General features: G+C 40.7%; 1 protein-coding gene and 1 long non-coding RNA gene across 4 annotated transcripts in view; one reads left to right on the top strand and one right to left on the bottom strand.

Annotated features, from left to right (window-relative positions):
- The window catches only part of LOC102162389, a 39,071-nt gene extending 38,478 nt beyond the window's left edge, over window positions 1–593 (bottom strand). The window contains exon 1 of one of the 2 annotated variants that reach the window (XR_002346777.1): window positions 231–593. This is a non-coding gene — a long non-coding RNA (uncharacterized LOC102162389). The remainder of the gene's footprint in view (window positions 1–230) is intronic. The other variant, XR_002346778.1, reaches the window with a different exon arrangement.
- Window positions 61–25,500, top strand: RAB33B (RAB33B, member RAS oncogene family). Of its 2 annotated transcripts, XM_005656532.3 has the most exons (3): window positions 61–490; window positions 737–1,004; window positions 22,674–25,500. In XM_005656532.3, exons 2-3 carry the CDS (start codon window positions 756–758, stop codon window positions 23,112–23,114), a joined length of 690 nt encoding a protein of 229 aa, XP_005656589.1. In that variant the 5' UTR covers window positions 61–490; window positions 737–755; the 3' UTR covers window positions 23,115–25,500. The 2 variants fall into 2 exon arrangements, with proteins under 2 accessions (XP_005656589.1, XP_003357069.1); XM_003357021.4 differs by having other exon boundaries at window positions 378–1,004.

Genomic DNA, 25,902 nt, shown 5'->3' with positions numbered 1-25,902 from the left:
CCCGGAACTCGCTTCTAAGTGCTTCTCACACCCTCACTCCCACCTCCCAGCCCCGTCGCTGTCCCAACTCCTGCGGTCACGAGAGCCCAGAGGAGTCAGGGAGCGCAGCCGACTCCGGGGACCCCAGCTGCAAGCCAAGGGAACCCGCCTCCACCTCCAAGCCCGGGACGCCCCAACCGCAAATCGAAGAAAGCGAAGAGCCTGACGCCCGAGCCCTCCGAAAACCTTACTCGGCCTCAGCGGGCACACGCCCCCGTCGAAACGGCTCTTCCGCCCTCTCGCGAGAGACTGCCTGGCGGTACCTCCTTCCTTTCAGCTGTCTCTCTCCCCGCCTCCAGAGCGCTCGCGCCGCTTACTCCAGAGGGCGGGAGCCTTGGACGTGGCGGGGCCGGGCCTGCCTGGGTGCTGGGCCTGGGCACTCTGCTTGGCCTCTCGGCAGCTTGCCTTCCGCGCCACCGTCAGGCTCCTGACAGGCCCCGTGATTTCCCAGGTAGACGGGCCCCGGCCTGAGTGACGCTAGGGTGGAGCCGGGGACAAGGCGGGAGGGTCCGTGAGTCTAGGCTGGTGGGCGCCACACCTGCGCGGGCCGGGGGCGGGGCGGGAAGGTGCGCACGCGCGCTGCAGGGCTGGAGGGCGGTGGCTCCTGGGAAGTTGCGCAGCCCAGCCGGCGGGCTCGGCGTTCGCTCCCGGTGGCGTAATTTCCCAGCCTTTCTGCGTCTCCTTCCCACCGCCTCAGTTTGGGGCGGGTCAGGAGAATGGCTTCGGAGATGGAGTCGTCGCTCGAGGCGAGCTTCTCGTCCAGCGGGGCGGTGTCAGGGGCCTCAGTGTTTCTGCCTCCGGCTCGCTCCCGCATCTTCAAGATAATCGTGATTGGCGACTCCAATGTGGGCAAGACGTGCCTGACCTACCGCTTCTGCGCCGGCCGCTTCCCCGATCGCACGGAGGCTACTATCGGGGTGGATTTCCGAGAACGAGCCGTGGAGATTGACGAGGAGCGTATCAAGGTGAGCGGATGGAAGACTGTCAGGGAGGAAGGTTGCCTCGGGGTGACAAGTGTCCCAACCGGTCCATGGGTTAATTGTTGACCCTGTGCAGGGCATGCTATTCTAACGCTGTTGTGGAGATTGGAGTTTGGGCTTGGAAGGTCTTGTATACAGTAAACTTCTAAGGCAGTGCTTTTCAAACTTTAATGTGCATGCGATTCACCTGGGGAGTTCTTGTGGGTGTTTTGTTGGTTCGTTTTTGTTCTTTAAACACAGGTTCTGATTTGGTCAGGTCTCAGGTGATGCAGGTGCAGCCAGTTTGTGACTGTAGGGGGTACCCATGGACTCGTGGGCTGTGTCTCACGTGCTGGGAGTTATGAAGTAAGAGAAAGGAAAAACAGTGAAGTTTCTCAGCATAGGGATTTCATTTGATAAATATCTCTTATTAAACATTTCATTGGAGCACTTCTCTAGGTATTGTGGAAGTAAAGCCCCATTGCTTTTAAGGAAGTACTTAGATATTCTGTTGCTTAGAGTTTTGCTACAGTGGTTTCGGTATGACATTGAGTAGTTTAGAAAAATCTCTTTTCCTGCAGAAATATTCTGAAATTGGTACTGGTTCCTACTTGGGTTGCCAGACCACATTCTTGGTGCTATCTTCTTTTAGTTCTTTCAAGTCTTATTGGTGGCTCCTGAGAGTGGAGACAGAGTAACAGTGGAGAAAGTGGTGAGCCCAAGGCCATGCCTGGAATTCTGAGGGGTTGGAATGGGGGTGTTGTAGAATGAGGATCAGTGACAGGGCTGATGCCTCCTGATGGTGTAAAAACCCTAGACACACTTCTTCACTCCTAGCCACTACTAACCCGTCAGTCACCTGCTAATACCATCCCTTACAACCTATGGACCCGGGGAACTGCTCTGCCTTCCTTATGTTGTGTTTATTTTGCTTTCAGTTAGAATGTTCCTCTTTACCTCAGTTCCCTGGTGGAGGGGAAGGCTCACTTCGTTCCCACTCTCACCTACTTGAGGCACAAACAATTGATTTTTCAGTTCCCTAACCACTGCGCCACCTCTCCACCCACAAAGGAGCTTTACTGCTAATGATAGTAAAGCAGAAGAAACAGTGTTTAAAAACACATCAATCTTCTGCAGGCCATTCTTTTTTTTTAATCTTCACTTTGTCATTGTCCCATTCAAGCTATCTATGAGTGATGGTCCTTTGGATGCCCCACATTAGGGAGTTAAGAAAGATTTGTATACATTGCAAAGGAAAAGGTGCAGTAAGAGGCTGAGTATTTTCCGTCAGAATTAAGTTAGGCTTAGGAACCTGTGGGGGAGGAGAATAAAGAGACTTTTGAGGTTTGAGAGGGAAGACATGAGCTTTGGAGCCCAATTGGCCTGGCCTGAACCTTTGAAAGGACTGTGTCTCCTTAAGTAGAGTGATCAGCTTTATCTGAGACTATCCCAGTTTTAAAACTGAAGTCCCATATCCCAGGAACCCCTCAGTCTCAGGCAAACTGGGGTAGTTGGTTATTCTAGGCCTCAGTCAGTTTCTTTGATCTTTCAGAGTCTATTTTCCTGTCTGAAAAATTGGGGTTATAATACTGTATCAGGCTAATGTGAGGATTAAATGAGAACATATATGAGGCACCTGCTTCTCAGTTGGTTATCTTAAGATTCTTGTTCCCTGGTGGTTTAACATCATTATTTCTCTTTGGCATCATCAATTCTGTGGCTTCACTACCAGAGAATGATAAAGAAATAGAGTAGGGCATAGACAGATAGCTGAAGGGAAGAGAAATTCCCCTCAAATGGAAGCAGGATAGTAAAATAGAGGATATAGAGGCAGGAGAGAAGTTGGGGCTCAATCCTCTTTACCAGACTCCCAGTTGCCATTTATATTTTATGATCACAGATGAATCAGTTGCAAATTTAAAAGATACTTAAAGAATATTAAGAATATATAAAATAGGGAGTTCCTGTTGAGGCTCAGTGGTAACAAACCTAACTGGTATCCATGAAGACACGAGTTCAATCCCTGGCCTTGCTCAGTGGGTTAAGGATCCAGCATTGCCGTGAGCTGTGGTGTAGGCTGGCAGCTGCAGCTCTGATTCCACTCCTAGCTTGGGAACTTCCATATGCTGTGGCCCTAAAAAGCGAAGAAAGAAAATAAGTGTGTGTGTGTGTGTGTGTGTATAATAAAAGGAGTTCCCTGGTGGCTTAATGGGTTAATGATCCAGCATTGTCGCTGCTGTGGTCCAGGTCACTTCTGTGGCACAGATTTGATCCTTGGCCTGGGAACTTCCACATGCCATGGCTGTGGCATGCATATATATAAAATCTCCAGTGTGTAACATCAAAGCCTTAGCTATTGGGATTAGCTGGCAGTGATAAGTAAACCAGAACCACAGATGTGATGAATCTGAGGTCGCAGAGTTGATCTTTTTGGATGAGAAGAGCAAGAAGAAAACATTTTTCTCTGGGATTTTTCCTGAGCTTTAGAAAGAAGAAAAAGAAACTCAAGTGTACCTATCAACATATCAGGTTAGGCTAAAACTCGAGAGAGATTTGTTATTGTGGTTGAAAAGACTATAGAAATGTTCAGAGATTTCTGTAGTAGAAAAGGATGTGGCTATTTTCGAAAATTTTTTAAGTGTTTTTTTTTTCCAGTGTCTAAAAAAAAAAAAACTTAAGTGATATAGAAGAGCTTTATTCCATACATTTCTGTTCCTTTTTTGTTAACCTATAATGTGTTTTAAGTGCTGCTGAAATGTTCATGTTATCTCTTTGGAAAATTATAAGCCTAACTTGAAATGACATTTCTGGCTTTAAGAAATGTGAAAGCTGGAAAGCTCTGTTACTTTACCAATAAAATGACTTTCTAGACATTATTTTTATTTGTTTGATAGAAGTAAGATGTTCTGGAGTTCCCATCATGGCGCAGCAGAAACAAATCCGACTAGGAACCATGAGGTTTTGGGTTCAGGATCTGACATTGCCATGAGCTGTTGTGTAGGTCACAGACGAGGCACAGATTCTGCATTGTGGCTGTGGCATAGGCTGGCAGCTGTAGCTCTGATTAGACCCCTAGTCTGGGAACCTCCACATGCTGGTGGGTGCAGCCCTAAAAAGCACACACACACACACAAAAGTGAGATATTGTGTCAGACGTTTCATGGACTGGAAATTTTTCAGAGAGCGTGTCTTACAGTAGTGCTATTTCAGAATCATTTAAAATGTTTTATAAAATGTGATAAAGTCTATATTTGCTAATCTGTTCCTAAATTCTGTATATGTATAATTGAAAGAATAAAATCTGGTTTGTAGAATTTTGGAAGCTGAGTGAAATTATAAAATTAATTCCTTAAATACAAATACATTTGATTGTTTTTGGTTTTTTTTGGTCTTTTGTTGTTGTTGTTGTTTCTATTTCTTGGGCCGCTCCCGCGGCATATGGAGGTTCCCAGGCCAGGGGTTGAATCGGAGCTGTAGCCGCCAGCCTACACCAGAGCCTCAGCAACGCGGATCCGAGCCGCGTCTGCAACCTACACCACAGCTCGCGGCAACGCCGGATCGTTAACACACTGAGCAAGGGCAGGGACCGAACCCGCAACCTCGTGGTTCCTAGTCGGATTCGTTAACCACTGCGCCACGACGGGAACTCCTGATTGTTTTTTATATGAGTTTTATAACCCTTACTATAGCGAGCGTAGTGGGTTAAGAATCTGACCGCAGCAACTTGGGTCCCTAGAGAGGTGGAAGTTCAATCCCCAGCTCAGCGCAATGGGTTAGAAGATCCCACAGCCTGTGGCGCAGGCTGTAGCTGTGGCCCAGATTTAGTCCCTGGCCTGGGAACTTCCATATGCTGGAGGTGCAACCATAAAAAATATATATAGTTGATTTTTAAATTGAGATACTAATTCTTATGCTCCTTCCTCGTATGATGAGGAAAAATCATAGCTAGCTATATTTCCTTTCATATCAGCACATGCTATTGATGGACACCAATAGAACCATTAAACCTAGTGTTGGACTCAATCTGTCCTCTCGCTAGGGATCAACAGTTCCTGTTTGAACATTGGGATAGCTTACTTATCGTTTGTAGTGGTATGAGATTTTGCCATGTTAAATACAAGATGTTAGTATTAACTGAAGGACCTCTCCTTCCATTGGTAAATCAAATGTTTAATGAGTAATTGCCAGAAAGAAGACATTTAACACAAAGAATTATGATACAGTACAGGGGTCAGCAAACCATGCTTGAGGGCCAAATATGGTATGCTGCCTGTTTTTTGTTTTTTTGTTTTTTCTTTTTTTTTTTTTTTTTTTTTTTTTTTTTTTTTTTTTTGGACCCTCCACGCATATGGAGGTTCCCAGGCTAGGGGTCGAATCAGAGCTGCAGCCACCAGCCTACACCAGAGCCACAGCATGCTGGATCCGAGCCACGTCTGCAACCTACACCACAGCTCACGGCAACGCCGGATCGTTAACCCACTGAGCAAGGGCAGGGACCGAACCCGCAACCTCATGGTTCCTAGTCGGATTCGTTAACCACTGCGCCACGACGGGAACTCCTGTTTTTTCTTTTGTTTGCACATGGCGTTTGGAAGTTTCTGGGCCAGGGATGGAATCTGGGCTTCAGGCCTGATGCTAAAGCTGAGGCAATGCCAGATCCTTAACCCACTGTACCAGACTGGGGATTGATCCCTTGCTACCACAAAAACAATGTGCTGCGCCACAGCAGGAACTCCCCCCCTTTTTTTTTAAATTGAAATATAGTTGATGTACAATATTATGTTAGCTTCAAGTGTACTATATAGCTATTTGATATTTGCATACATTATGAAGTGATCACTATGATAAGTCTAGTAACCATCTGTGCCCCACTTCCTATTTTCACACAGCCTGCAAGCTAAGAATTTAACCTTTTTTTTTTTCGTCTTTTTAGGACTGCAGGTGCAGCCCTAAAAAAAAAAAAAAAAAAAAAAAAAGAAGTTTCTAGCCCAGGGGTTGAATTGAAACTGTAGCTGCCTGCCACAGCCACAGCAACACCAAATCCTATCCTCATCTGCGACCTATACCACAGCTCACAGCAATGCTGGATCCTTAACCCACTGGGCAGGGCCAGGGAGCAAACCCATGTCCCCATGGATACTAGTTGAGTTTGTTACTGCTGAGCCAAATGGGAACTCCGATTTTAACGTTTTAAAAAACTGGGGGAAAAAAATCAAAAGCATAAGTTTTCATGACAAGTGATAATTATGTGATATTTAAGTTTCAATGTCTCTAAATAAAGTTGTATTGAACACAGCTATGCTCACTTGTTCACACATTATGCTTGCTTTTGCACAGAAGTGGCAGAGTTAAATAGTAGTTGGGACTGAGACTGTTAGGCCTGCAAAGCGTAAAATGCATACTCTTCGGACCCTTTACAGCAATAGTTTGCTGACCCTGATACAGTGTGGAGATGATTTGCTCTACTAGATAGGGACAAGATTTATATACCTAAAAAGATGACTTGCAAGGTGAGTGCCAAGTTGCTGGTTTGAATATTGGTGGAGGAATCATTCTCACTTGGAAGGCTGGGTGAGGCTTCCCAGAGGAAGTGCTGAGCTGAGAAGGCTGTTTTGATGAGGGACATCAGCAGGATCTCCCAGCAGATTAAAGGTTCCTGTGGAAAAGTGGCAAGTGAGAAGAATGTGAAGGTGTTGTTAGCAACTTTTGTAAAGAGTGTGAAAAACAGCAATAGTGTTTAGACTTCAGTTAGTATGCATGGTAAAAAGTCCAAGTGTTTTAGGAGGATGAATGTGGCAGTGATTGAGGATTAATCCTGAGACTCATCTGCCCCTTGACCTGTTTTTTTATCTACATTCTCTCCTTTAGTAGTCTCTTGACTCAGGCTATCACTTCTGTGAAGATAACTTCCAAATCTTTGGCCCAGACCTCTCCTGTCATTTGCCATTCTGTATTTCCTGTTGTCGTCTAGTCATGGCTGTTTGCATAATCCCTCCTTTGCCTCAAAATTCAGTGGTGAGTTCATCTTCCCTGGCAGATCTGCCTCTCCTGTTTCTTCTTCTTTTTTTAACAACCAAAAAAACCCTTACTTTATTGCAGATGTACCACTTAAATATACTGTAACTTGTTTACGGTCCGAGAAAAAAAATTGTGCTACCATCACACAAATTCCTTGACTCGGATCAAGAACTTATTCTTCAGGTTTAGGCCAGGGAAACCACAGAAGAAATTTCCAGTTGAAGTATGAAAATCAGTTTTAAGCCTTTATTATACGTCTTCCTTTCAATCCCCTGTACCTGACACAAGATAATGAAGGTGTTTTATCAGACATTTCATTTTTTGTCTTCTTAGATAGACTTGAATGTGCTACTGGAGGTTAACATCTTCTTTTGATACAGAAGTTAAAGGTTGTTTCCAAAGTCAGACAGCAAGGACATGCCATAGAAGAGTTGAACTTACATATTTGATTACCAAAATCAGGGTCCCTGCCCCAGACAAGTGATTACTTCTCTGAGGTCACAGAACCATTTTTCAAATATATTTTATGCATCAACAAATAAAGTGAATAAAGATGGAGCTGCTGTCCATGATGCAGAGATGTCCAGGACTCATCTGACCTAACTCCATTCCAGAGTTCCCAGTTCCATTGTAACAGCCCCTTAAGGTTTAAACTGAAGAGCTCAGTTTGTAAACCACTGTTAGACCTTCCCTGATAGACCCTCTGATTAGCATGGCCAAATGTCTTAGCAATGTGTACTGTATAAGGCTAACTTATTCACAATTTGACAAGGTCACATCAAATTTTGTCTGTCATGATAGGAACTGGTGTCCTCTTTTGCTTTTCTCTCCCATTCAGGGATGATCAGCAGGCTGAAAGACAATTGGACTTAGTTAAATTGGCAGCAGGGTGGAAAGATCTGTTTCTTCTTCACAGGACCTAGGTTATCCTAGGTCATCCTTCTCATTCTGGAGACCTTGCCTTTCTCTTTGCTCCCTCAGTCCAGTTGGTTTTGATTTCTCATTCATTCTTTCTTCAAAATCCTAGTTCTTTTTTTTTTTTTTTTAACCCCTCTTTGACCTGCTGCAGTAGCTTAACTCCTCTCCCAACCCCAGTCCTCAATCTGTTTTGTACCTTGTTGCCGAATTGCCAGATTAGTGTTGCATTTTAGGGAATTAATCTCCTTAATCTCCCCTGCTTCAGACACCCTGAGTAGTTCTCCATTGTATCATAAAAGTTTCAACTTTTAAAGTTAACATAAAGCTTTCCCTCCTCGTGCTCCAGACTGCTTTTCTTACTTAACTTTTTTTCCATTAACTTCCTTCAAGTATCCTACTGTCCAGACAATCATTTGCTGATCCCTTTGTTTTCCTCTTGCGTTTCCCACTCTTTGCCTGGAACATCCCCCTCCCCCCTTCCCGTATTTCATCACTCAGTGTGCCTATGTAAGGAATCTCCCTACCTCTCATTTTCCATTCTGTTTCTTCCACCTATGAACTTCTTTAGCACCTTACCTGAGCCTTTAAATTATCTGTCTCTTTTCTTTTTTTGCTTTTGTTTTTGTTCTGCCTGCAGCATACAAATGTTCCTGAGTCAGGGATTGAATCCAAGCTGAGCTACTGCAGTAACAACACCAGATCCTTAATCTGTTGCACCACAAGAAAACTCCATCTTTTCTCATTGTGTTATATATGCGTCTACCTCCTTTATTAGGTCTTAGTCTTACTAAGGACAGGACCTATGTCTGGTAATTCCATAGATATCTTCCAGTGTCTAGCTTGGTTTCTAAACTGTGTAGTACTCAGATAAGTGTTGAATGTATGAAGGCAGGTCAATTGGTAAGCTGCTCTGGAAATCCAGAATTGAGGTGATAAAGGAAGTTAATGGAAAGAAGGAGGTGATAAAAGAGCTATTTTGATGGTAAAGCTAAAAGGCTTCGGTAACTGTCTTTGGTAATGAGAAGGAGGAGGATTCAGAAGGCTGAGGTTGCGTCTGGCTGGCTGGAGGTAGATAGTACCTTTAGTAAAGATAAGAAGTACCATATGGAACATTTTGAGAGGTCCCATAAAAGTTGTCTTTTTTATGTGTGTGTGGAAATGGTGGTATATTCAAATGCAGAAGTCTGGGAATTGGAGGAAATAATCATAGATATGATGAAGTTTGGAAGCATAGATAGATGAGAACAAAACTCTTAATGTAGTTAACATGCATAGAGAGTGGAGTAGAAGTTTGTTTCATAGTGTGATGAAGGTGATCTGCAATGACTGCTGAAGCCAAGTATGGATTTAAAGGATCCCTGGAATCAGGTCAGAGCTCCCATTGTTCTTCCAGCCTGCCTTCAGAAACCTGAAATTCTTGTACCTCTTCTTTGCAAGTGGCAGCACTGGTGTATGTACTCAGATGGTGAGATGTGATAGAATTATTTACTTCCCAGGAATCTTTATCAGTAGTCAAGATCTTTTGTTTTGGAGTCTGTGTCAGTACTTTGTACTCACATTAGCTTAAGCCAAATGAAAATTTCTCCTTTCACATAACTGAAAACCCAGAAGTTCTTTTTCTGCCAGTTTTGACACCAGTTCTAAAATGGCGACTCAGTGATTCTGATTGAGGATTGTGACATATGCCCATTCCTAACTTGTGAGGTGGGGTTGTGGGGGGACAGGTCACATGCCTAGCCAGGGAATGAGGTATTCACATGAATTGAAGATGGGAAGGGATGGTTCCCCAAGGAAAATGAGGTGCTGGGAAGAGAAGTGGCAGTAGGCTGGGAAAACTGACGTGCATCCACTGTAGAATCAGTCAGCCCAGGTTTAAATCCTGGCCTTAAGATTTTGTAGCATAATTGAACTACTGTGCTGTACATCTGAAACTAACACAATATTGTAAATCAACTATAATTCAATTAAAAAAAAAAAAGGACTTCCCTGGTGGCCTAGCCAATTAAGGATTTGGTTTTGTCCCGGCTGTGCCTTGGGTTTGATCCTTGGCCCAGGAACTTCTGCATGCTGCAAGTAAGACTTTATAGTAGTTTGTGACCTCAAGTGAATTACTTAACCTTAGTAGATCTCAAATTCCTCATCTGCAAGATTGGGTATTACATAGGATTGTGTATATTAAATAAGATAATGCATGTAAAGGACTTAACATAGTGCCTGGAATGTGCCTGGGCTATGCTAAGCCTCCAAATATATGTCAGTAGTTTAAATACTAATACCTTCAGAAGAGATGGTAATAGTGGAAAATAAATGAGCAGAGAAAGCGTAGTAGAGAGAGAGGATCGCTGGTTTTAAGGTTAAAACTTTGTTTTGAAAGGCTGAGTGACTGGATTAAGCTCACACAAGTTCATGGCAGTGCTAAAATTTACATCCCAGGTCTCCCAGTTCTTGCTCCCTTTCTCTCCCTGCTTACTCTCTTCCTATCCCTTTCATTATGCTTTAATTAAATCCTTCATTTAATATATTAATTTCAAATAGTCACACAAAATTTGTAACTTCTTCCTTGTTAGGGAAGGTAAAATTTATTTTAAAAACTTGTCATTTGGATCTATACATCAGATGTACATATTTCTACTCTGTATACCAAAAGCAAAAAAAGTTCTCTTGAAGTGTCACTAATACTAGTTATGATTTTACATAGCAAGTTGATAATAGAAGCTTTCATGTAATTATCAGATGATCTTTTGTATAGGCTGCTTAGAAGCAAAAATAATAAAAATGTGTTTTTTGAAAGAAAAGGGGATAGTTCCCGGTGGCCTAGCAGTTAAGGATCCAGCATTGCCACTGCTCTGGCTCAGGTCACTACTGTGGCATGGTTTTGATCCCTGGCCTGGGAACTTCATTTGGGCTAATAATACCTTTATCCTATTCAGTCAAACAAAAAAAAGTATTAAGTCAATTTAGCCAGGTTATTTCTCATTTTGGTAAAACTACTTAAAAAGCTTCCATGAAAAGTAAGAATCCACTCTTAGTATTTAGCAAATAGGTTGCCGTTTCTGTTGGGATTTTAAAGTAGAGATTCATGAAATATTATTAAAGTATACTTTGTGTTGTGTTTATAATGTTTAAATGGGAGTAATGTGTAGAAACACCTATGAGCTGTTTTCCTTCCTAAGATATTAAGTATTAAATTGGGAAAAATTTCTCTGAAAATACTTCCCCACTGAACATGTGCAACACAAAAGCATGTCACTTCCTTAGGTTCCAAAGTGTCATTCTCTTGCTCTTTTTTTCCAGCCACACCTGCGGCATATGGAAGTCACCAAGCTAGGGATTGAATCTGAGCCACAGCTGCAACCTGTGCCACAGCTGTGGCAATACTACCGGTATCATTAATCCACTGTACCAGGCTGGGGATTAAACCTATGCCTCAGCAGCGACCTGAACTGCTGCACCAAAGTGGGAACTCCTCTCTCTTTTTAAGTGTTGTGAACCACTCCACTCATAGCTAAACCTCAAGATTTTTCTAGGTTATCATAAGGTTTGTTCCCCACTGAGAATCTATCTGTGTCTCTTTTAGTCAAGAGTTTTTTCTAGCCTTTTATGGCTGCCGATTTTTATCAGTCGTCCTGTCCTTTCTTTGCTGAGTGCCCCACTGTTCCTTCTGTGGTCCCCTTGCCCTCACCTCAGTGTCCTGTGTAAACCTGAAAGGCAGCAGACAGCACGGCAGTGTGTCTGTGTCCTATTGCCATCCCTTGTTCAAGCAATTCTGTGAGCAAAATTTTAAAGCTTTTTTTTTTTCTTTTTTAAATTTATTATTATTTTTTAAACTATGACTGAAATTTTTTTATTATTACTCAATGAATTTATTACATTTATAGTTGTACAATGATCACCACAATCCAATTTTATTGGATTTCCATCCCACACCCCCAGCGCAACCACCACCCCCCAAACTGTCTCCTTCGGAAACCATAAGTTTTTTCAATGTCTGTGACTCACTGTCTGTTCAGCCAAGAAGTTCATTGTGTCCTTTTTTTCAGATTCCACATGTCAGCAAAAGCATTTGATGTTGGTATCTCATCATATGGCTGACTTCACTTAGCATGATAGTTTCTAGGTCCATCCATGTTGCTAAGAATGCTGGTATTTTGTTCTTTTTAATGGCTGAGTAATATTCCATTGTGTATATGTACCACATCTTCTGGATCCACTCCTGTGTCAATGGACATTTAGGTTGTTTCCATGTCTTGGCTATTGTAAATAGTGCTGCAATAAACATTGGAGTACATGTGTCTTTTTTTTTTTTTTTCCTTAAGGGTAATAATGCTGTAGTTATTTTATTTTCTTTATTACTCAAATGAATTTATCACATCTGTAGTTTATAATGATCATAACAATCTGATTTCACAGGATTTCCATCCCACAACCCAAGCACATCCCCCCACCCCCCAAACTGTCTCTCTTCCAGAGACCATAAGTTTTTCAATGTCTGTGCGTCAGCATCTGTTCGGCAAAGTTCAGTCTGTCCTTTTTTCAGATTCCACATGACAGCGAAAGCATTTGCTGTTGGTGTCTCATCATATGGCTGACTTCACTTAGCATGATAGTTTCTAGGTCCATCCATGTTGCCAAGAATGCTGGTATTTTGTTCTTTTTAATGGCTGAGTAATATTCCATTGTGTATATGTACCACATCTTCTGGATCCACTCCTCTGTCGATGGACATTTAGGTTGTTTCCATGTCTTGGCTATTGTAAATAGTGCTGCAATGAACATTGGAGTACATGTGTCTTTGCGAGTCGTGGTTTTCTCTGGATAGATGCCCAGGAGTGGGATGGCTGGATCAAATGGTAGTTCTATGTTTAGTTTTCTGAGGCATGTCCATACTGCTTTCCACAGTGGTTGCACCAATTTACAATCCCACCAACAGTGTAGTAGGGTTCCTTTTTCTCCACACCCTCTCCAGCACTTATTGTTTGTAGACGTTTTGAGGATGGCCATTCTGGCTGGTGTAAGGTGGTACCTCAGAGTGGTTTTGATTTGCATTTCTCTAATGATGAGTGATGTCGAACATCTTTTCATGTGTTTCTTCGGCCATCTGCATGTCTTCTTTGGAGAACTGTCTGTTTAGATCTTCTGCCCATTTCTTGATGGGGTTGTTTATTTTTTTGGTATGGAGCTGCAGAAGGTGCTTATACATTTTGGAGATCAATCCCTTGTCAGTCGATTCACTTGCAAAGATTTTCTCCCATTCTGTGGGTTGCCTTTTCGTGTTGTTTAGGGCTTCCTTTGCTGTGCAGAGACTTTTCAGTTTGATTAGGTCCCATTTGTTTATTTTTGTTTTTACTGTCAGTACTCTTAAGAGGTGGATCTGAGAGGATGTTGCTGTCATTTATGTCAGAGAGTGTTTGGCCTGAGTTTGCCTCTAAGAGTTGAGAGTGTCTGGTCTTATATCTAGGTCTTTAATCCATTTGGAGTTTGTTTTTGTGTATGGTGTTAGGGAGTGTTCTAATTCAGTCTTTTCCATGTGACTGTCCAGTTTTCCCAGCACCACTTACTGAACAAGCTGTCCTTTCTCCCTTGTATATTCTTGCCTCCTTTGTCACAGATTAGTTGGCTGTAGGTGCGTGGGTGGGATTCTGGGCTTTCTGTCCTGTTCCACTGATCTATATTTCTGTCTTTGTGCCAGCACCATATGGTTTTGATGACTGTTGCTTTGTAGTATAGTCTGAAGCCTGGGAGCCTGATTCCTCCAGCTCCGTTTTTCTTTTTCAGGATGACTTTGGCTATTCCGGGTCTTTTGTGCTTCCAACAGACTTTAAAATATTTGGTTTGAGTTTTGTGAAAAATGTCCTTGGTAATTTGATAGGGATTGCATTGAATCTGTAGATTGCCTTGGGTAGTATAGTCCTTTTGATGATATTGACTCTTCCAATCCAAGAGCATGGTATGTCTTTCCATCTATTTGTGTCATCTTTGATTTCTTTCATCAGTGTCTTAGAGTTTTCAGAGTACCGGTCTTTTGTCTGTTTAGGTAGGTTTACTTCTGGGTATTTTATTCTTTTGGATGCGATGATAAACGGGATTGCTTCCCTGATTTCTCTTTCTGCTCTTTCGTTGTTAGTATATAGAAATGCCGTCAATTTCTGTGTATTAGTTTTGTATCCTGTGACTTTGCCAAATTCGTGGATGAGCTCTAACAGTTTTCTGGTAGAGTCTTTAGGATTCTCTAGGTATAGTATCATGTCATCTGCAAACAGTGATGGTTTTACTTCTTCCTTTCCAATTTGGATTCCTTTTATTTCTTTCACTTTCAGATTGCTGTGGCTAGGACTTCCAAAACTAAGTTGAACAGTAGTGGTGAGAGCGGACATCCTTGTCTTGTTCCTGATCTCAGCAGGAATTCTTTCAGCTTTTCACCATTGAGAATGATGTTTGCTGTGGGTTGGTCATATATGGCCTTTATCATGTTGAGGTAGGTTCCCTCTGTGCCCACGTTCTGAAGGTTTTTTTTTTTTAATCAGAAATGGGTGTTGGATTTTGTCAAAGGCTTTTTCTGCGTGTATTGAGCAGATCATGTGGGTTTTATTCTTCAGTGTGTTGATGTGGTGTATCACACTGATTGATTTGGGGATATTGGAGAATCCTTGCATCCTGGGATAAATCCCACTTGATCATGATGTACAATCCTTTTAATGTATTGTTGGGTGTGGTTTGCTAGTATTTTGTTGAGGATGTTTGCATCGATGTTCATCAGTGAAATTGGCCTGTAGTTTTCTTTTTTGTGTGGTATCTTTGTCTGGTTTTGGTACCAGGGTGATGGTGATGGTGTCCTCATAGAATGAGTTTGAGCGTGTTCCTTCCTCTGCAGTGTTTTGGAGTAGTTTCAGAAGGAGAGGTGTTAGCTCTTCTCTAAATGTTTGCTAGAATTTGCCTGTGAAGCCATCTGGTCCTGGACTTTTGTTTGTTGGAAGCTTTTTAATCACCGTTTCCATTTCAGTAGTTGTTATTGGTCCGTTCATCTTTTCTATTTCATCTTGGTTTAGTCTTGGAAGATTGTACTTTTCTAAGCATTTGTCCATTTCTTCTAGGTTTTCTGTTTTATTGGTGTATAGTTGCATGTAGTAGTCTCTTATGATCCTTTGTATTTCTGCGATGTCCGTTGTTCCTTCTTTTTCTTTTTTTTTTTTTTTTTTTTGTCTTTTTGCCATTTCTTGTGCTGCTCCCGTGGCATATGGAGGTTCCCAGGCTGGGGGTCGAATTGGAGCTGTAGCCACCGGCCTATGCCAGAGCCACAGCAACATGGGATCCGAGCTGCGTCTGCGACCTACACCACAGCTCCCGGCAATGCCGGTTCCTTAACCCACTGAGCAAGGCCAGGGATTGAACCCGCAACCCCATGGTTCCTAGTCGGATTTGTTAACCACTGAGTCATGACGGGAACTCCCCTTCTCCTTTTTCATTTCTAATTTTATTGATTTGAGTCCTCTCTCTTTTTTTCTTGATAAGTCTGGCTAAGGGTTTATCATTTTGTTGATCTTTTCAAGGAACCAGCTTTTCATTTCATTGATCTTTTCTATGGTTTTCTTCGATTCTATTTCATTGATTTCTGCTCTGATCTTCATGATTTCTTTCCTTCTACTATAGGTCTTGTCTGTTCTCTCTCGAGCTGCTTTAGATGTAACGTTAGCTTGTTTATTTGAGCTTTTTCTTGTTTCCTGAGGTGGGCTTGTATGGCTGTAAACTTTCCTCTTAGAAGGGCTTTTGCTGCATCCCATAGGTTTTGGAGTGTCGTATCTTTGTGGTCATTTGCCTCTAGGTATTTTTTAATTTCTTCTTTGATTTCTTCAGTGATCCATTGGTTGTTTAGTAGCATGTTGTTGAGTCTCCACGTGTTTGTGTTTTTTGCAGTTTTTTTCTTGTTGTTGCTTTCCAGGCATATGGTGTTATGGTCAGAAAAGATGCTTGATATGGTTTCAATTTTATTAAAGTTACTGAGGTTTGATTTGTAGCCCAGGATGTGATCAAGAAGCTTTCTTTTAAATATAGTCAGCTCTCCATATCCGTGGGAAAATATTTGAGGAACAAAGAATTCGAGAACCTTCCAAAAGGCAATACTTGAATTTGCCCCATGCTGGCAATTATTTACATATCATTTACATTGCATTAAGTATTATGAATAATGTAGAGATGATTTGAAGTATACAGATATGTGTAGGTTATATGCAAATGTTATGCCTTTTATATAAAGGACTTGAACATCCATGGATTTTGGTGTTTTGTGGGGGAGTGTCTTGGAACCATTCCCCTATGGATACTGAGAGATATCTATATTTCTTTGCTTTACTAACATAGCATTGACTTTTATGGCTCTCCAATAATGTGTAAAAGAGTTATTATTTCATACCTGTTTACTGGAATTCTTGATCCAATTAGAATGTTTTGAGCAGGATTGATGGGAAGAAGAGTATTGTTGAGTCAGTCTTAGCCTGAGTTAGTAAATAAGTGATTTCCTTAGGATTAAACATCCTCATTCTCATCACTTCTGTTTATTGAGCACTTCCATAATTCTTTAGACACATCTAAATTCTGTGTAATTTTTTTAAATTTTAGTTTATTGAAACAAATGTATGTTTGCTATGGAAAACAGAGAATAGTAGAAATAAAGGGGGAAATTGCCTTACAGACAACTGTCATTAATATTTTGGTGTATTTCCTTTTGTGTGCTTTTTATTACTTTCTACCTTAAAAATGTACTCTCCTTAAAACATTATGAGTCATTGTTCATTGATGAAATGCTTTTTGAATACCTGAGCTACACGAATGTTTCTGAAAGAGAAAGATCAGCTCCAGTTTCTTTGGACAGGTTTTATATAGGTCATCCAAATTAATCCCCCAATATTTTAATGTTAAAGATACCGTTTGAAGTGAGATTTGTTTTCATTTTAAAAAACTGAGATTGGAGTTCCCATCGTGGCCCAGTGGTTAATGAATTTGACTGAGAACTGTGAGGTTGTGGGTTCGATCCCTGGCCTTGCTCAGTGGATTAAAGATCTGGCATTGCTGTGAGCTGTGGTGTAGGGCAGTGGCTACAGCTCCTATTAGACCCCTTGCCTGGGAACCTCCATATGCCGAGGGTGCTGCCTTAAAAAGACAAAAGAAAAAAAGAACAATAAAAACTGAGATAGGGGTTCCCGCTATGGTACATTGGGTTAAGAACCTGACTACAGTGGCTTGGCTCACTGCAGAGATACAGTTTTAATCCCTGACCTGGTGCAGTGGTTTAAAGGATCCGGGCGTTGCCACAGATGCAGCTCGGATTCGATCCCTATCCTGGGAACTTCCCTAGGCTGTGGGTGGCCATGAAAAAAAACCTGAGATACATGAGATTTATGCTTTGAAAACATATAGTTCAGTGGTTTTTAGTATATTTACAAGCCTGTATAGCCATCATCACTGTCTAATTCCAGAACATTTCCTAGTCCAAAAAGAAACCCCATACCCATTAGCAATCACTCCCTATTCCTCCTGTTCCCTTAGACCATGGCAACCAGTAATCTGCTTACTGTCTCTAGGGACTTGCCTTATAGTGGACATTTCATATCCATGGAATCTTATAATACATGGCCTTTTGTGTCTGGCTTATTTTGTTTAGCATAATAATGTTTCAGGATTCATCCATGTTGTAGCATGTGTCAGTACTCCATTCTTTTTTATGGCAGAATAATGTTCCATTATATGGACATACATTTTGTTTGTCCATAAGTTGTGAATAATTGGGTTGTTTCTGCCTTATAGCTGTTGGGGATAATGCTGCTGTGAACATTGTGTACAAGTTTTTTGTATGAACAGATCTTTTCAGTACTCCTGGATAGACATCTAGGAGTGGAATTGCTGAGTCATGTGGCAACTGTCTCTCTCTTTTTTTTCCTGATATTTTATTGAGGTGAAGTTAAATCATTCATAATGTTGTACAACCACTACCTCTGTTTCGTTTCAAAATATTTCCATTACTCCAAGTAAAACCCCTCACCCAATAATGTTTCTCCCCATTCCCTACCCCTGGCAACTACCAGTCTGTCTTCTGTCTCTATGAATTTATCTATTTTGAATACGTCATGTAAATAGAACCTTAGAATATGTCGCCTTTTGTGTCTGGTCTTTTTGATTATTGTATTTTGGAGGTTCATCCACGTTCTAGCATGTATCAGTACTTCATTTCTTTTTATGGTTAAATAAAATTCTGTTTAACTTTTTGAGTGGCTGTACTACTTCACATCCCCACCAGCAATGTATAAGAGTTCCAGTTATCCACATCTCTGCAAACACTTGTTAACCATCTTTTAAATTTTGATTACAGCTATCCTAGTGGGTGTAAAGTGGTATTTCATTGTAGTTTTTTTTTTTTTTTTGTCTTTTGTCTTTTGTTGTTGTTGTTGTTGTTGTTGTTGCTATTTCTTGGGCCGCTCCCGCGGCATATGGAGGTTCCCAGGCTAGGGGTTGAATCAGAGCTGTAGCCACCGGCCTACGCCAGAGCCACAGCAGCGCGGGATCCGAGCCGCATCCGCAACCTACACCACAGCTCACGGCAATGCCAGATCGTTAACCCACTGAGCAAGGGCAGGAACCGAATGCGCAACCTCATGGTTCCTAGTTGAGTTGTCTTTTTACTTTCTTGATAATGCCCTTCAAAGCACAAACACTTTTTTTTTTTTTTTTTTGTCTTTTTGCCATTTCTTGGGCTGTTCCCGCAGCATATGGAGGTTCGAATCGGAGCTGGAGCTGCCAGCCTACGCCACAGCCACAGCAACTCAGGATCCAAGCCTCATTTGCAACCTACACCACAGCTCACAGCAACGCCAGATCCTTAACCCACTGAGCAAGGCCAGGGATCGAACCCGCAACCTCATGGTTCCTAGTCGGATTCGTTAACCACTGCACCACGACCGGAATTCCAGCACAAACATTTTTAATTTTGATAAAGTCTAGTTGATCTGTTTTTTTTTTCTTTGGTTGCTTGTGCTTTAGGCGTTGTGGTTCAGAAACCATTGCCTAGTGGTGTAAGAGTAACCTGCTGGCACACAGTAGGTATTTAATAAATACTTGTTGATTTTAAATAATCTTGGATGCTGTTACCTTTTAGTTTGTTGATAGTTGTTTGCTTCTATCTCTGATTTACATGCTACTGAGTCTTTATGGTCCATCTGCCAACTGTTTTGCTTACATCACAGAGTGGGTATTTTATAATGATTCACTTTGTAATGTGGCCTCTAGGAGTGCAATCAGGGCGAAACCTTGTGCTTTCCTGAGTAAATGTGAGTGTAAGTGTTCAAGGTTTTAAACAGTGTACATAGCAAATAATTTTAGGAGAGCACTCAGCTACATGTAAGAGAAATTCAACTGTGATTTAACCATGTAAAATTTTATTTTTCTCGTGTAATAAGGAGACCAGAGGTAGCTGTCTGTATGACGGTACTCTGTCAGCAGGACTCCAAGTTTATGCTAGACTTCTATTCTATTATTCTTGTGTATGGTTTTCTTCTTCCTGTTTATAAAATGGCTGCTGAACTTCCTAGCACTATAGTCCATTCCAGGCACAAGGGGTATGGCAAGAGAAGTGTAAAAGGTACATGCAATCAATTAATTTTTCTAGAAACACCCACTGGGAAAATTGTTTACAAATTTTTAGCCAGAACTGTGTTACTTGGCCCCCCTAGTTCCAAGAAAGCCTGACAAATCAAGTTCATACAGGCATATCTTGTTTTACTGTGTGCCACAAACACTGTGTTATTTACAAATTGAAGGTTTGTGGTAACTCTCTGTTGTCAGGTGTTAATGAGCATTCTTTAGCAATAAAGTTTTTTTTTCTTTTGCTTTTCAGGGCTGCATCTTTGGCATATGGATGTTCTCAGGCTAGGAATTGAATAGGAGCTGCAACTGCCAGGCTACGCCACAGCCACAGCAATGCAGGATCAAAGTCACGTCTGCAACCTGCACCACAGTTCATGGGAACACCGGATCCTTAACCCACTGAGCAAGGCCAGGGATCGAACCCACAACCTCATGGATAATTAAAGTATGTACTTTGGGTTTTTTTTAGATATAATACTATTATATACTTAATAAACTACAATATAGTGTAAACATAACTCGTATGCAGTAAGAAACCAAAAAATTCTTGTGACTCAATTTATTGTGGTACTTATTTCATTGCTATGGTCTGGAACCAAATCTGCAATATCTCTGGAATAAGTGTACATGTAGTATTTTATATTTCTACCTGGAGCAAATTTAGATTTATGTTAATTAGGAAGAAAGGGAGAAAGTTTTTTAGAATGGAGAAATTTGGACTAAAATTAGTAACTATAAAAAAGATGGAGAAAATCAGCACTTGTAAAAATGAAGGTAGGGAGTTCCCGTCGTGGCGCAGCGGAGACGAATCCGACTAGGAGCCTTGAGGTTTCGGGTTGGATCCCTGGCTTCGCTCAGTGGGTTAGGGATCCGATGTTGCCATGAGCTGTGGTGTAGGTCACAGACATGGCTCGGATCTGGCGTTGCTGTGGCTGTGGTGTAGGCCAGCAGCAACAGCTCCAAATAGACCCCTAGCCTGGGAACCTCCATATGCTGTGTGTACTGCCCTAAAAGGACAAAAGACAAAAAAAAAAAAAGAAGGTAGCATTAGAGTTCCCTTGTGGTGCAACAGGTTAAGGATCCAATGCTGTCACTGCAGTGGTTCAGGTTGCTGCTGTGACTTATGTTTTGTCCTTGGTCTGGGAACTTCCACATGCTGCACTTCCTTTCTTATATCCTACTTATTTGGGGGTCACCTTCAGTATCCCCTCAGTTTCCCTCTATGTTGATATTACTTAGAGAAATCACCAGTTTAGGCTTCCATACTCTGAGTGTCTATAAGTAGTAGTTATATAAGCAAATCTGCCTCTAGTCTTCTCCACTGTTACCAGTACCTTCATCATTTAACTGTTTTTAAAGAATTAAACAAAAGCAGGATAAAGTCAATGTTTTATTTTTTTTTTTAATTTTATTTATTTATTTATTTATTTTTGCCATTTCTTGGGCTGCTTCCACGGCATATGGACTTTCCCAGGCTAGGGGTCGAATCGGAGCTATAGCCGCTGGCCTACACCAGAGCCGCAGCAATGTGGGATCTGAGCCACATCTGCGACCTACACCACAGCTCAGGGCAACGCCGGATCCTTAACCCACTGAACAAGGCCAGGGATCGAACCCGCAATCTCATGGTTCCTAGTCGGATTCGTTAACCACTGCACCACGATGGGAACTCCAAAGTCAATGTTTTAAAAGAATCATAGCACATGACTTGTATTTAGCTTTAAATATCATTTTCCCTAATTCCCCCATATTTCCGCTGGGAAGTATTGAAGTACTTTTATTGATAGAGATGTTTAGGATAGAAAAGTGATATTCTAGCCAATTAAAATTTTTTAAAGGGGAGTTCCTGCTATGTCACAGTGGGTTAAGAATCCGACTGCAGCAGCTCAGGTCGCTGCAGACGTGCAGGTTCTATACCTGCCTGGTGCAGTGGGTTAAAGTATCTGGCATTGCCGCAGCTGAGGCTCAGATTCAGTCCCTGGCCCCAGGAACTTCCATATGCCGAGGGTGCAGCCATAAAAACATTTTTTTTCCCAAAGGGGCCTTGATTTCATAGGATTTATGTGTGTGGTATACATGTTACTGTATATATACACAATACATACATGTTGATTTGGGGGCTAGATATGATGGCTTTTCACATCTGTCCTAAGTCTACCATTTTAAATTAGATAAGGGAGTTCCCATTGTGGTGCAGCGGAAACGAACCTGACTAATATCCATGAGGAAGTGGGTTCAATCCCTGGCTTCACCCAGTGGGTTGGGGATCCAGCCTTGCTGTGAGCCGTGGTGTAGGTCATAGACGTGGCTCAGATCTGGCATTGCTCTGGCTGTGGTGTAGGCTGGCAGCTGTAGCTCCCGATTCAATCCCTAGCCTGGGAACTTTCATATACCACAGGTGTGGCCCTAAAAAGCCAAAAAAAGAAAGAGAAAGATAAGTAAAGGTAGTGGAGGGCATATCGTAACCAAATTTATAGGAATTAGAAACTTAATATGTTTGTTAAAACCTGATGTATATTTCTTTTAGCATTTTATTTTATTTTATTTATTTTATTTTATTTTATTTATTTTGTCATTTCTTGGGCTGCTCCCACGGCATGTGGAGGTTCCCAGGCTAGGAGTCTAATTGGAGCTGTAACCACCAGCCTACACCACAGCCACAGCAACTCGGGATCCAAGCCAGTCTGCGACCTACACCACAGCTCACGGCAACGCCGGATCCTTAACCCACTGAGCAAGGCCTGGGATTGAACCTCAACCTCATGGTTCCTAGTCAGATTCGTTAACCACCAAGCCACGATGGGAACTCCTCTTTTAGCATTTTAAAATTAATTTTTAAGGTATAGTGTTTTCCAAACAAACTTGGTTTACTGAAATTAAAGTGCAAAATGGAAGTATTTGTTCTGACACTTGCATTAATTATGAGGTAACTAGACTAGTATCATGAAGTCTGGTTCCTGTAAACAACACTGAAAAGGCATCATGGAACAGAGCAAAGTAGTATAAGTGAAGAAGTACGAAAGACCATGCAAAGATGGTTAAATTTTTCTGTATGTGAAATTGAAATCAAATTTTCAGTTTTCCTCTTCCCCCCTCCCTCACTTTCAGATCCAGCTATGGGACACAGCAGGACAAGAACGATTCAGAAAGAGCATGGTACAGCACTACTACAGAAATGTACATGCTGTTGTCTTCGTGTATGATATGACCAACATGGCGAGTTTTCATAGCCTACCATCTTGGATAGAAGAATGCAAACAGCATTTGCTAGCCAACGATATACCTCGGATTCTTGTTGGAAATAAATGTGACTTGAGAAGTGCCATTCAGGTACCCACAGACTTGGCACAAAAATTTGCTGACACACACAGTATGCCTTTGTTTGAAACCTCTGCTAAAAACCCCAATGATAATGACCATGTGGAAGCTATATTTATGACCTTGGCTCATAAGCTCAAGAGCCACAAACCATTAATGCTTAGTCAACCCCCTGATGATGGAGTTATCCTGAAGCCTGAACCAAAGCCTGCAATGACGTGCTGGTGCTAAATAACAGTCTTTATTATATTCGGTAATTTTGACTAAAGAAATACTTTTGAAGTATGACAGTGATAAGTCATAGAATTTAATCTCAAATATAATGGATCGTCCTGACACTTTACTGTTTATCATTGTATGCTTATTTTTGTATTTTGTATGTATTTAATCAAGTTTGTCACTGTGACAACACAAGGAAAAAGTTTTCAAGTGAGGTTGAAATGGAGCAAAGTTAGGGTGAATCAGAACATCTTTCCACTGAGATCCCAATGAAGGAGGCTTCACGTGAGAGCATGATGGAATTTTAAGTCAGCGATTGTTTAATCCTATGTTTTGGGGATTGAAAAAAATATATTAAAGGTTAGTACACTCACTGGTATGTCCTTTGAGTGGGAAGTGTTCTCAATAGGATAAAAACTGATATTTGTGTCTCCCTGGAGTTCTTTCTTTGTATTGTAAAATTAATGTATTTAATCGTGCTGTTATTGGTGCATTTTAGAGCCAAGACTTTAGTTCCAGTGGGAGAAGACCTAGAATGTTTTCTGGTTCTCAGTCCATAAAGAATGACTTTTCCAGCAGTTTTAGATGCCTCATATTTCTAATCAATATCCTGATGGTCTACAAAAATCACTGTTATTTTTTTAAAGGGTAATTTGAATTGTTTTCTTAACTAAATTCTATAAAATATGCAAAAGTAAATCAGATTTTAATGCAAATGAAATGACATAATAAGGTGCTTTATACTTCACTTTGATATCTTTAAACCGAAAAACTGAAAGATTTAAGGAGTTGTGATTTGGGGGAAATAGGTGAACAAGGTTCCTGGCTACCACAAGAGATCTATCTATTCCTGGCTTTTAGTAATTTCAGGCTGTGTATCTGACATAGTATATTTTGCTCTCCCCAACCCCTGTCCAGTTTAATGCCTAAAGGCTGAATTAGCAAATCATCTTCCCTTTGGATTGTAGCTCTGAGGGCATGCCCCTAATTGCTATGAGTCTACATTTATTTCTGTAGTAGTACTGTGTTACAGTATACCTGTTGTTTAAATCTTTAAATTTTATGGTCACAACAAAGTACTCCTCCTCAGTATAAAGAAAAAATTAGATACTGAAAAATATCTAGCCTATCCCTCCCTCAATGGTGAAAAAAATATTTCAAAAAAGTTTTTACCCTAAATACTTTTATTTTGAATTTAAGATTTTGCACATAGAAAATAGTAAGCTTGCATATAAAGCTATTACATGACTGGAATGTAAGTCATGAACTTTAACTGAGGTGTGCACATTGACTAATTCTGAAAGATTGCTGAACTTAATAATTTTGGAAGAAACTAAGCCAAAATGTGATTATACTTAAAATCTTTTCAGAATGTGGGAAACCAGTTAAACATGTGATCTGATTTAGTTTAGGAGTTTTTGTTTAATCATCATGGTGGTCCTGACTGGATAATTCAGTTATAAAAACAAGATAATTCTAATAAATGAACTAACTGAAAGTAATAATTATAGGAAATAATTACTCTGTTTTCCTTAGCTTATGGAAGAACAGGTTTGCTTTGTTTTTAAGGAAATTAATCCATGTTTCTTATCCTGCTAGAATTAAAAATGATTTGACTCTATTTAAATTAATGTTGATTTGTAACTTTTTATAGTAAGACAATGACAGCTGTTATAATTGTGGTGGATGTAATAGTTTTTTAAAGAAGGGAATCTGTTTATTGCTTATCAAAACATTTTCTAAAGTGAGAGAAGAAAGTTTACACACTTTCTAAGCACATTTGTGGTTTTTTTTCAGTGCTATTATCATTTTTTTAAACAAGTAATTTAACTTCATTTCTTTTTGTAAAGAAGTTAGTAGTAAGTATCCTTTAAAGTTCTGTGAAAGGACATATTTTTTCACTTTAATATTTATTTTTAAAATATTTGTATCCCATTTGCAGTGATTCATTGTTTTAATTTTTTTCTACATGTTTTTATTTTTAAAAAGAACATACTTATCAGTTGAATAGGGATGAAGCTTTTAGATATTTTCCAAAATATTTATAAAATATTTCACAAACTATTGAGAAATCACTTCCAAAATGGTGGCTATCAAACAACTAGTTACTAGTTTTTAAAGCAGAAATCACACATTTTTTAACTCCTGGGTGAATTTAGTTTAACTGTGACCTTTAGTTGAAAACCTCAGATATGTTTTGGAAAAGTTGTAATTTGAGAACACCAAAGGAAGCTAATCCAGACTCTAATGAAGTTAGCTATTAAGGACAATGCTTTATTGACAGTATATTGCTAATACATTTCGTCATGAAATCTAGAGTTAAATAATTTTGTTGTGGAATAGTGTCACTGTAACTTTGCCTCATGAAGTTCAATAAACCAACTTTGGCATAAAGAAATTGTAGTTTATTTTCTTTGTTTGGTTACTAGATTGAGTATAAAATGAAACAAAGAATCTCTTCTTTCCCCTGGCTTCCAGGTAGTATGTATTATGTTGGAATCAAGCATACAAAAACTAACCCACTTGGACATTTATTTAGAAATACTTCTGAGAGTTCCCTTCGTGGCTCAGTGGTTAACGAACCTAACTAGGATCCATGAGAATGCAGGTTCGATCCCGGCCTCGCTCATTGGGTTAAAGAATCCAACATTGCCATGAGCTGTGGTGTAGGTCACAGACGAGGTTTGGATCCCACATTGCTGTGGCTGTGGTGTAGGCCAACAGCTCCAGCTCCAATTCAACCCCAAGCCTGGGAACCTCCATATGCCATGAATGCAGCCCTAAAAAGACAAAAAGAAAA

The sequence above is a fragment of the Sus scrofa genome, chromosome 8 (genome assembly GCF_000003025.6).
Source record: "Sus scrofa isolate TJ Tabasco breed Duroc chromosome 8, Sscrofa11.1, whole genome shotgun sequence".
Lineage (NCBI taxonomy): Eukaryota > Metazoa > Chordata > Mammalia > Artiodactyla > Suidae > Sus > Sus scrofa.
Note: the sequence above shows the minus strand (reverse complement) of the source record. Positions and strands in the feature narration are given on the sequence as shown.

Excerpts from the sequence above, each read along its gene's own strand:
- RAB33B (XM_005656532.3), top strand. The coding sequence starts at position 756 with ATGGCTTCGGAGATGGAGTCGTCGCTCGAGGCGAGCTTCTCGTCCAGC. Across the intron at positions 1,005-22,673 it reads TTGACGAGGAGCGTATCAAG|ATCCAGCTATGGGACACAGC; the intron begins GTGAGCGGATGG and ends CCTCACTTTCAG.